The sequence below is a fragment of the Thunnus thynnus genome, chromosome 9 (genome assembly GCF_963924715.1).
Source record: "Thunnus thynnus chromosome 9, fThuThy2.1, whole genome shotgun sequence".
NCBI lineage: Eukaryota > Metazoa > Chordata > Actinopteri > Scombriformes > Scombridae > Thunnus > Thunnus thynnus.
Genome location: NC_089525.1, coordinates 20,545,150 through 20,557,704, shown reverse-complemented (window position 1 = coordinate 20,557,704; position 12,555 = coordinate 20,545,150). Strand labels below are relative to the sequence as shown.

The 12,555-nt window shown below is 42.5% G+C and overlaps 1 protein-coding gene across 8 annotated transcripts in view; it reads right to left on the bottom strand.

The window, feature by feature from the left end:
* Positions 1 to 12,555, bottom strand: part of atp11c (ATPase phospholipid transporting 11C) — a 43,392-nt gene that overhangs the window by 18,415 nt on the left and 12,422 nt on the right. For all 8 annotated transcript variants that reach the window (XM_067599607.1, XM_067599602.1, XM_067599603.1 and 5 more), the window contains exons 2-5: positions 7,624 to 7,743; positions 5,990 to 6,079; positions 1,386 to 1,466; positions 116 to 223 (exon numbers count right to left, since the gene is read on the bottom strand). In XM_067599607.1, coding sequence (XP_067455708.1) covers positions 116 to 223; positions 1,386 to 1,466; positions 5,990 to 6,079; positions 7,624 to 7,743 — 399 coding nt within the window. The remainder of the gene's footprint in view (positions 1 to 115; positions 224 to 1,385; positions 1,467 to 5,989; positions 6,080 to 7,623; positions 7,744 to 12,555) is intronic.

Here is a 12,555-nt window from a genome sequence, read left to right as displayed (position 1 = left end):
TGCATACGTTCTAAAAACAGTCATGCCAACCTGCCAGCAGCTTCTCTCAGGCCACGTCTCTAAGGAAATGTTTGTTACGCTGGATCTTAGCTAAGATGTAGCTGCTGAAAGGTACCTTGATCTTCTCACTCTCCTTCTGTATCTTCCGGCTGTCCTCTAGCACTGTCACTTGGTGCTTATTCACCTCATTGTCAGCCTTGTGCCGTAGCCAGTCCTCATAGCCCTATGGCGACATATCAAAATCAGAATTTTATTATTTCCTTATTACACAAAAAAAGTACAAAACTGTCTTTGTGACGTTTGCACCAATGGAACATTAGCAAATCACACAATAACATAAGTACTCTACTGAAACACAGTATAGGTTCGTCAGGACCTCTCACCAATCAAGAGAAGTAAGATATAAAGAAAGTTCTGTATGTGCAGTATAATAATTACATTTAGTATTCCATAATTATATGCATAAAAGTGCCTGCAGCAGCAGAATGGGATAGCGATTGTCCAGCAGCGAGTTGGAACAGTATACCATGAAATAATACTGAGTCGGATAAAAATATCATTCCTGGGGCTGCAGCAGTATAAGGCACAAAGCCTAGAGTAGACTTTTTAAGTACTTTCAGATAGTGATGGAGATAGAGGAGATGGCGCAGAGATGCAGAGGGTAGAGAGGGAAACCAGAGTGTGTGCCAAGGCAGTGCTCGAGCCAGGAAGCGGGATTACAGGGAAAGGTGATAGGAAGAGAGAGAAAGTCTTGTTGAGTGATGCAGGGAAATGATTCCAGGTGGATGAAAACGGGGTCGGAGAGGGAGGACAGGCATTCCACGGATGGTCGGGTGAACTATACAGTTCACCTCAACCTGACTAAGAGAGTCCGGCGGACTGCTGTGGTGTCCCACTTCAAAGCCTGGCTGAAGGCGGTCCAGCGCTATCAGTGCGTCCCATATATTTTCGGAAGGAAGTCCTCCCGCTATTGTGCATTTCAAAGCCCCAGCAGCAGATTAGCTAAAAAGCCAATCCGAAACAATACATCTAAGGCTGGGACATGGCAACAACAGAATCAAAGAAACAGACACTCCCCTTGATAATTTGTATTTTTGTAATAGACTTCCTCTCTCCATTTGCTCACGCTCCCAGAGAGCCCATTTTCCTCCCCAATCAGAATTCGCCAGCAGAGCATATTAATATAAAACCCAAGAGAGCATTAGTCACGTACTTTACACAAAAATCACAGCAAGGGAGCTATGAAGGCAGAGGGACTTATTATGTTATATGCAGAAGGAGGAAGGATGTAATGTGAGAGACAATGAGAAAATGAGGACATGGCAATGGGAAATCACAATAACAATTATATTAACACTCATCAGCCTCATTAGGCAGTGTCTTACCTGCTTGATAGCGGTCACTGTAATCACAAAAAATAAGGGTAGGCCACTGGTGACTGGGCTGGTGGGGGTGTCCACTATCACCTATTGGGGAGGAGAAAAAAAAATACTTCAGAGAAATTGAATGCTAACACTCAACAATAAACATATGTCCTTCAGACTGAGAAGATATGCTTTGAATACTATACATCATTACAAAACCCATACTGCACCACATGTGTGTGTGGTTGCAGGGGGAGGAATGAGTGGTGATGGTTTCGAAGGTGGGGCTAGTCTTCTAAATACAGGGTGTAGTCTGTTTCTGTGAGGCATTTCTACTATTCCCCAAATTTGGTCATCAGTAAGAAACATGGGAGACATTTACATTTTGGAAGAGAACAAGGGAGATTCTGGACCACGGGACTTTTAATCAGGTGGGCCAGAGACAGAGTGCTTAATCTGCAGGCATGCCAGCGCTTCTATGTTTCTGCCAAGGTATGGGAGAGGGCCAAGACAAAGCTTTGTTGGACTCACCTTACCTGTTTGAGCTGTGTGTGAGCCTTCTGTTTCATTTTTATGAATGTGTGTAGTGAGAATAAGCATGGGACCAGTGATCAGGTAATCCCCAACAGCCAGTTTAGGAGCACCACCTGACCAAAGCTCCCAGCTAAAACCCCAACACACAAACGGCCTTGTGTGTTTGCGCTTGTCCCTTAAAACCATCATAACCGGTATTTCTGATCCTGGTCCCCCCCCTGAGCCAGAGTGAGCATTAACAGCACGCAGCGACACGACACATCCAGCTCGTTGGTATTCTGACCAGGAGCATTACAAGCTGTCAGATAGACATTAGCTCAAGTAAGAGCAAGAGATGGGTTTTGAAGCAGTCTCCGGTGTTTTCCTCACCTGTGCTCTGACTGAGAATAAAACAAACCTGCTGATCGCTCAGTAATCACTACGAACACAAACACACCGCCACATTCTGTACCCATACAACAGCAGAGCTGCCAGCCTACCCAAGCTTTACTGTGATTACAATTAACTGGAGGATAAATCAATTACGAGGCAGAGATGGACTAGTGTGCATCGACCATTCGGAGGAGTGCAGATTCAGAGGAGAGTCTGCATTATATTTGTAGTAGTTGGCGATTCCAGTGAGACAGAAGAGAAAGTAATAATTCTGCCGCAGTAGCCTCAGGTGTAGAGAGCTAGAGGTGAGATTATTCAATGCTTCAGACAAATAGTGAGTGTACTTGAGGATGGTATATGGGGCTCTCTGTTTGAAACTCATTAAACCAGGGCATATTCCTCGGGTCTATGTAGCTTGTAGATTATTGAATACCTCTTGAGAAGGTCTCAGTTTACCCTGGGGTCATGTTAGCCTTCGATGTTTGGCGTGACCAGGTGCTCAAAGGAGAACGGCACAGATGCAATGAACGTTAGAGACTCTTTATTTTTGCCTATAGTAAGTCGACAGCAAACATTTTTTATTCTCTATGTTTGGATTGAAAGCTAGCTGATTACAGAAAGCTAAAAAGCAACTGCAGGAAGGACTGAGGACATCATGTCCCTCTGATGCACCAGCCAGATGGTCAAACTTGAAAAAAGGGCAACCACAGCACAGAGAGAGCGCTCAACAAAGCCAACTTTCAGCCAAAAATGTTGTTTGATTTGTCTTTGCCACTTCTATGGCAACTGTGACGACAACTTTTCAAAAGAGGACTATAAAAAGAGACAAATGATGTTGTCATTCCGGTATCTGTTCTTCAAAAGGGACTTAAAAAAAACAAACACTGTTCATCTCTCTCTCTACAATGCCATGTGAAATCAGACTTGACAGGTTTCATAGCAACGGTATCAAGGACAACGACCATATTTGGAATAGGGTGAGGGTTAAAATGAAGTAATAACGTAAAACCTACGCAAAATCCCCACCAAACTTCCAAATGGCCAAATACCTTTCCTCCTCTGCACCAAATGCAAAGACAAAAATCTCAGCAATAGGAGTGAACTGTGTGCGGATGCTGATGTGCTGGTGTGATATCAGAGCAGCAGAGTGGAGCAGCACAAAGCCCTTCATCTGAGCCAGGAAGTGTGTCAGAGTGAGCGACAGCCAGCAGGTCCCCAGGGTCCCAGGGCAACGCTGTGGGCCCTTGCGTCCTATTCCTTTCACCCTCTCGTTCTCCCTTCCTCTCTCTCTCTCTCTCTCTCTTTCTCAGCTTTTCTCTCTTGCTCTCCCGTCGCCATTTCTCTTACTCTCTCACTCTATTCCCATTCGATCAAATTCAAGCAAAGACATGCAGGGCTATTTATAGGAGAGTGGTGCTTTTTTATCAGCCTGTGTCTATTTGTGGCACTCAGAAGCACAGAGGGCTTCCTGGCTCCTGACGTCAGCAGTGCAGCGCTGCAGAGAAATGGGGGGAATGTGTGAGGGAGAGAGACAGACAGGGAGAAAGAAAGACAGAAAAAAGGAGACCAGATGACAAAGGGAAAGAAAAAAAAAAAAAAAGAGAGAGTTGGAGGATGCATGACATTTGGCAGTCGGTAAAGCATTTGCATGAAACCTCTCTCGGGAAGTGAAAAGGTTTATTTTCATCTGTGAGATGCAAGTGCAAAATGAGTGCACACAGGGTCTGTGTACCTGTTTCTCTCTCATCCTCTCTCTCGCTCTGATATAATAGCAGGCTGCACGGGTAAACTGAGTGGTTCGGATAAGGAACCCCTCAAGAGAGGCTGGATTAGAGGAGAAACGCCAACCACGCTGCAGCCTGGGTAAACACCGTCAGCAAACCCGGGACACCCACTGAGTCATACATCGCACACGCAATCACATACACATACATGCAATGTATTTACACACAAACAAACAGCCTCCACTGTATACATCACGCTCGGATAATCCTGGCGCATACACGCAGCAATAGGCAATTTGTGTGAGTGATGCAAACATGCCTGATGGTTTACTCCCACATAAGTGTACTGCATTAGCTCACGATAATTTCACACATAAGCTCACAACTGTTCAGAATTCGGCACTTATGTCCTTTAGCTGAGGATGATATAGAGTCGAACTACACAAACTGGAAAATAAAGGCTAGAGTGTCAACTGTGGAAGCAAGGGCTGGAGGAAAAATAAACAGTGCAATTGAACTGCTATTGACACGAGAATGATGGAATTACTTTACAAAGAGATATTTCCCGATTTAGTACAGTTCTGGGCTTCTGGGAGCAGTCACTCTGTGAGCTCATTCAGTCAGTATGTGACTGGAGAAAGCACATCTCTCCAGAGCAAGTCCAACACCAGCACCTGTTTACACAAAAGGGCTGTTTGCAGCCATAGTTTAGGTTATGGCTGGATGGAAAGAGGTTCTCCGTGGATCAGAAAAAGGGGTGATGGAAGAGCAAGAGCAGATGGAAGGAGCAAATGGTCTTTTCTTTTATGTTCTCCACATTCATGAGGGGAGGAGAGGAGAGAGGTCACTTAAGAGCACAGAGCAGGGGAATAAGGATGCCAGTCGCTGCAATTTAGTCAGCGCTCTTGGCCAGCTGACAGTTTCCACTTATGAGCATAAAGCAGCACACACAACACAAGTTAACAATGACATATATAAGCGAGACCAACGATAGCAAAAAGGTGGTGAGAAACTTTTGATTGTAAAATATACAAGTGAAAGAGTAAAGTTAGTGTGATAATTTTTTTCTTTACATAGATTAGAAGTGTGAGCAAGGGTTCAAACTACTGCAATTCAAACCACATTGCACAAGTCTAAAGGGAAGCCATAGCAATTTCACACCATTTAAAACATGCAAACAGTTCATGCAAACAGTTCCTCTCAAGTGACTGTTTCCACATCTGTGTTGGCCATATGCAAATAGACAAACACTTCCTCACCCCGTTTTATACAGTGGATATATATATCATGTACATCCTGTGCAAACATTTAAGGCACATCAGATATTCAAAGCATCTGATTGGTCCAGAATTTATTGTGAAACTACAAACATACAAGAGTATGTTTGTAGAGTCATAAAGATCTATCTTCAGTGACAAGAAGAACAAGGAGTCATGCAACAGATGATATGTCTCCAACACAGCCCTGATTTCAACATCATCAGGTCAGTCTGGGATCACATGAAGAGACAGAAGCAACTGAGACGGCTAAATCAACAGAGGAACTGTGGCAAGTTCTCCAAGATGCAGGAACAACCGACCTTACCTTGAAAAACAAGTGTACCGAGAAGAACTGGTACTATTTTAAAGGCAAATCCGCTTATACCAATATTGATTTAATTTAGGTTTCTTCTGTTAACTGCACTTTGTATGAAGTTAATTGATAAATAAAAACTATTCATGGCATTATTTTTGAAAGCATCAGTACTGTAGGTCTACCAAATGCAGCCAAGGTGGATGAGATGCATTTACCCAATCAGACTGATCATCAACATGATTCAACTTTAGGGTGTTGGTCTGATAAGGTCAGATGCACACACAGGACCTGACTACATGAACTTGTTTGACAACAGCACAGTCGCAGACAGAGCAGACATCCATGCAGTATTATTTGAAAAATGATTAACAAAACTCTTCACTTTGTTTGGTTTGGCACACTAACAAAGCCTGTCCTTACCTGTACCAGGAAGATGATAAGGAAGTAGAAATTGGCAATTCTTCTAAACTGCTCAAACAGGTTCTTTGGTAGAAAGTTCCACACTGTATACTGCAGAAGGAAAAAGAAAAAGAAAAAACATGTATGTACTGTGAGTCACAGAGAAACAGAGATCTGATCTTTGATACTGCTCTTTGCTGTGTTATTCCCCCATTCAAGCATGACCTTTTTCAACCTAACTTACAGTGGGAGGTTAGAGAAAGGCAAGGGGAGAGATATTAGGGAAGCAGTCAATATTAATAGGCTCTAGCATTTGTGTATTCTGTCTGCGCAGGGGAAGGGGAAAGAGAAAAGGCAACTTCAATAGCTTGTAGTCTCTCTTCTTGGTACAGCCTAGGGAGACAACCCTTAGGGAACCACAGGTATTGTATTGATTCAGATTAGAGATTTATTCCCTTGATCCAGCTTCTCTTGAATGGAGAGCCAATGAAGTTATCAAGTTGGCAACGGTTTCTGTATCTTTTGTATGTTTTGAAGTGGCCGTGACTGCTGATACCATCAGGGTTAAAGCAAGACTTTTATCTGCTTAAAATCCTTAAAAGACAGCTCAACAATACCCTGCTGGTAACTTTGGACCACACAACAAAGTATCCGGGTGAAAAACACAAACGCATAAGCATGCAGGCATACACACTTACACACACACACACACACACACACTCACTCACACAGAAACAGCAATAAGCCGCTGTTTATGAAGGGGAATGTCTGCATGGGGAGAGTGTTGAAATGCAGCCGCAGCAGAATGGCCCATCTCATTTTGCCAGAGAGAAAAGAGAGTGAAAGTAATGAGAAAAGGGGAGGGGGGTAGGGGGTGGAGGGGGCGGGGTGTTAGCGGTGAGGGTGGCTGAGTGTGATGGTGCAGCAGCAGCAGCAGCAAGGAGAGCAGGAGAGGAGAGGTGGAGATTGGTCATTGCAGAGTGCAAAAGCAACAGGATGATGGAGGGCAGAGGCATGGAGGAGCATAAACACTACAGCCGGGGTAATTAAAGACTGTTTACCCTGACATACTGGCAGGAGGCAATTGATTGGCCCATCCTCACTGGGACCCTCTGCACCACTATAAATCCCACTGCCGTCTTACTCTCACTCCGGCTTCCTCCCCCTCCCCATCATTTTCAACCCTTCATATCCATAAGCCAGCCAGCCTGCACCTACATGAGCCTGCCACTGACACAGGACTGCGGGGTGAGATTTAATGGGGGAGGAGGGGGGGGTTGCGGTCTATCAGAGCCCAGGGGGAAACCACTGAATTGCCCACCCTGCCAGTACATTAATAGCAGCCATGTATTTCACTGCCACAGCCAGTGCTCCCCTGACAGACAAATAATCGCCTTCCGCTGGGAGTGAAGACAAGCATGTAGAGAGGCAGTGGGAGGAGGGATAAAGAAAGGAAAACATGGGAATGCTCAGGAGTCGGGACTGTGCAAGAGTTCATTTCGCATTCCAAGTGTTAGATAAGAGAGAAGGAAAGCCCGAGGGCAGGTGCAACATAATACGCAGAGGAGCTGAGAAACAAACGGAGGTGTATGAATTTCAGTTTGGTGTATGGCCAGACAGGAGCCCTGCCTTATGAATGTGAATGTGCTTCTTACCTTGGAGGACACAATCCTGTTATCACAGAACTTGGGTGGGATGAAAGCTTCACTGGCAGAACACTGCCGATGACCAATATAGATAGTCCTACTGTCTACTCTTCTCTCATCACCGCCAAGCTAGAGGAGGAAGCAGTGAAGAGGGGAGGAGATAAAGATGAAAAGAGAAAAGGAAATACATGACATATTAGTCATTTTAGACATGGACCAATCTCAATTAAATCAAGCTCATAAAAAAAAATGAACATCATGCAGGAAACAAGAATTATCTACGGATAAAAGGGAATTTGACTCTCCCATCTGAGGCATGGCGACTATAGAATAAATCAATGAAAACAAAAGAGCTATTTTATGGTGCAGTGTTATTTCAGATGGAGCAAATCCACAATGATCACAAAGGATTTGTTGTGGCCATAAAAAAAAAAAAATCAAGTCTGGTAAGGCCTAAATTCCACTTGGAGGGCAAGAATTAAGAGATTACAGTTTCTACCGTGGTGCAGAAAATTAAAAAAAAAAAAAAAAATCTTAAAAGCATTCTTCTGAAAAACTGTGTTGCACAAGCCAATAATTCAGAGAGGGGACAAAGGAAAAGTATGACAAGGGTCAACAGGCCAAAATAGTAACCGTGCAGGGACTATAACTGAATTTCTTCTCTCCCAGGTGGTCACTCATCGATGATAAACGAGTAATAAATGTGGGCAGCGAGGAGAAAAGATGCTGTGCTCAGATTTATGGGTTGAGCTGACTTGTCGTGATGCAGATGGCAGGGTGATATCTATACACACCCACACAAACACACACACACACACACACAAGCCTAATGTATAAATGTATTAAAGAGGAAAGAACCAGGTCAGGAGCCAGAGACACTCTGGTCTCCCCTCAACATGAGGTGGCCTGGGCATTCCTCTTCCATAAAAGGCAGGTAGGGTGACTCACAGAGCAAGGCAGGGAAGCAAGGTTGTAGTCATGACCTTGCTTTCCAGGAACTCTGCCTGGGGACATTTCAAGAGCAAATGTATACTGTAAATGATGACCCAAAAAGGAACTGAGTAGACCTAGACAAGGAATCGACGTGATTAATAGTCAAAGAGGTCTTCTCCTTTCTGGTTTTTTAAACTGTATGGAATTGAGTGTGTGAAGTAACCTGAGGCTGTAACCACACATCCCCTCTCATCTATAAGTAGAGATGTTGATAAACCACATTCTTTTTATGCTCATGCAAATTTTTATTATGTTTTCCTACAATGGTTATATTGTAAATCAATGAATCAATCTATAATGACGGTGGCTAAGAGACAGTATTTCATGTGGATCAGTCGTGCCTCAACAGTCAGTTTAATAAGGTCAGTATAAATATTAATCCAGCATATCACATTAGTGCGTCACTACCATTTAGAATGACTGCCATTAAATGGGCTCTTTAATGATAAACAACTGCACACCATTTTTTTTCTATCCGAAGGAGGGCAAGTGTAGCCTAGAACTTAAGCCTAAACTGGCCTAAGCCAAAGATACAGCTTTGGTCACCACTGCAAAACAAGCCATTAATACTTTCCTAGACACTAATCATCAGTGCCCTCCCGCAACTGTTCTTTAGAGTTGTTCCGATACAAGTATCGTAAATGTCTCCGATACTGTATATAACGCTGGATGTGGTATCTGCAAGTACGGGAGTCTATACACTGATCCAATACCATGTAATTTATTAACAAACTTAAAAGTAGTTTCACATCCAGATAAAACAGCAATTTTCCCAGAAATCGGTTCTTCTTCTTCACTCCAAAACAGCAGCCTACACAGCAAGCTGCGCTGTGCAGCCAATGGCAACTACTGTTTTAGAACTGATCTCCAGTTAATAGTGTAATGTTAGCCGTCAGCAAAATGTCAGCAATTTGGCAATATTTTACACTGGAAAGTCCCACCAGTAAAAAGGCATCGTGTAATAGCACAGTATGCAAGGCTTTAGTTTCAAGTAGTGGCACTATAGTGTTGCCAATTTGAACACCAGCAATCTTTTAAAGCATTTGAAGATGCATCACATGAAAGACAGCAATCATATTACATCCATACAAGGTTAGTGGTATACAGCTGTTAATTTTATTTATTTTTTTTAATGCAATAGTATTGGATCACTACTCGGTATTGGCCGATACGCAAATTCAGGTATCAGAATCGGTACTGTGAAGGAAAACATGGTATCGGAACATCTCTACTGTTCTTCTATTGGTGCTTTCTGCTCAAATGCAAAAAATGCATCATTTTGAAGCCATGGCAGATTTATGGTCAGGCTGAAAAATGGAATCATACATGAACCTGACAATGCTTTTTTTTTTTATCCATAATGACTTTATCATGGACAGTCTGAGCCTACAGACTGTGGATCCTTGAGATCACACAAGACTGAAGGAGGGTCTGACCTGCTGGAGTTTGAAGATGGAAAAAATAATTTGCATAACAATGTTAACATGTAAAGTCACAGTTTTTATTAAGGTTTTTCACTCAAGCACTTTCTTTCTTTTTTCTCTCACTCATGCAGCAAAGGGGAAACGCTTGTGTGTGTGTGACAGCAAACACCTGAACACACAATTTTGTGATGGTAACTAGTGTTCCACTTTTCCCACAGTTCCAGCATCAAGGTTTAAATTACGTTCAGGAATTGGGACATGGCTTTCAATGAAGCATGTCTTAGCCACTGTGAGGCATTTACGTAAATGTAACTCAATCAGCAAGTCTGTGCATGCTTGAAGAACGCATTTTTAATCTACACTGGGTTTTGAGTGAGTACTACATTTGAACATATATTACAGTGTACAAATGTATTCATGTCTTTGTTTATTGCTCTCTTCAGTTTTAATTTTTCTTGAGCTTTGTTTAAGCATAAGACTGAAATTTCACAGCTATGGTACGCAGCCCTAGAAGCCACTTGCAACACAAATATACATGTTTTGTTCCTGTTTATTAATGTTGTATAATTTCACATGATGTGACACTTTTAACCTAAGAACCTAAAGTAAATGCATTATTTCAAATTGTGTCATGTTCATCACACTTAAAATAAAGTTACCAACTAACACTCAGAATCAGCCTGTGGAAAATAAACTTGTACCATTCTCACTGTTCTTTTCGCCTCTGAGGGTGAAAAACATTATAAAATTAAGACCTCTATCCACCAGTTTTTTTTAATGTGTTTGAGTTCTCTGCATAAGTACAAGTTGTGCAGCTATTACTGTGCCTGTAAATTATTAAGGTTATGCAGGCAGGGGATCTGCTTTATCTCATATAAAAGCTAGCAACATGTGGGTTGAGGGGACAGATTACCATGAACATCTGATCCTGGACCAGTGCCAGGGAATGTGAGAATTACGTCGGCCACCTGGACAGCAAGCTGCCCAAAGTCTGTTTCTGACAAGAGGGTAGATCAGAGAATAGCCTCAAACACTTGAGGGTCTAATTTATGCATGGGAGGACAAAAACATAGCCTACATACAGCAACACCAGTTTATGCAATCATTTGCTTCTCGTTAATGGTCAAATAACATAAAATAAAAGGCCACCTGATGTGAAAGTTGAACTCTTTTAGTGTCTCTGATAATATTTTATGTAACTTCTATCAATCTTTTATTGAAAGTCTTTTAACATTTTATTTCATATGCTGGTTCAATGGACTGTCTGTGAAGGACAAGAATAGTCTGCTCCAAGCTCATTGGAGTCCAGCAGAAATACCTGTGCTCCCTCTGGAAGAAACGTGTGGTCCAGAAAGCAAACGGTATCATTAGTCAATCCGACCATGTTCTTTCTGGTGAATTCTCTTTAATGCGCCCCCTAGGAAAACTAATTCAAATTTGTTAATTCCTTCTGCTATCAGGCTGCTAAATGCTGACAGCAGTTAGTGAAATGTGGACCAGTCCCTGCAAACGTGTAAACTATAAACCGTAAAAATTGTTGATCTGTTGTCACTGACATGTTGATGTTTATGTTGGAGTGCTGCTGCTTGACCGAGTTGTATTTATTTTATTTTATTTTATTTATTTATGTGAAGTGGGTAGGCTCTGAAACTGAATTGCCCTTCTGGGATAAATAAAGTTGTTTGAATCTGAATTAAATTGCACGTCTTAATTATGAAATATTTCCCATCTTCTCTCCAGTCCAGACTAAAGAAGAGAGCCAACAGGCTTAGATTATGCTCCCTTATGCATGAGCAGCAATGTTCACACCTCAGTATGGCTGTCAAATCTACCATCCACTTCCCGCTCAGCTCACACTGACATTTCCTTCAGCAGGACCGGACGGACATGGCTGCCAGAGGATGAAGGGAGAGAGAGAGAGAGGGAGAAGGAGTACAAGAGAGAGGAAGTACAACAGGATCCAAGGACACGAGTACATCCAGGTTTTCTATATCAAACAACAACTAGCCCCCAGGAGGAGCAATAAACCAAGAGCACCACCATGTACTACCCTTGTTCATTTATTTGAATCAGATGCAGTGTTTCTGGCACTTATCCCTCCTCTCTGTACTCTGAAAATGTCATCTACAAATGTAATATCAGCATTTCAGATACGCTATACTGCAAACCACTAATATAACATTAGAAAACAATGTAGGGCCAGGAAAAGCAATCATGTACAAAGCGCTGCGCAGACAAAATAAAAAAAAATGCAAGTCAGGAACAATTTACAAAACAAATTAGCCTCGAGTCAAAGGACCAGGAAAGGGCTCTGGCTTGTACTTGAGGGTTACAGGTCAGACAGTCAACAGTATTAGTTGGCGGCTTCTGCAAGTGCCAATCTTTCACCTGTGCCCATCTCTTTAGGACTGATCATGCACAAGAGCCACAGTAATGCACACAGTTTCAAGGTCGCAGTCCTATCAGATAAACAAACACTAGTTTTGATGTAGACTGAACAAACATTGTTACTGCCACGACACAA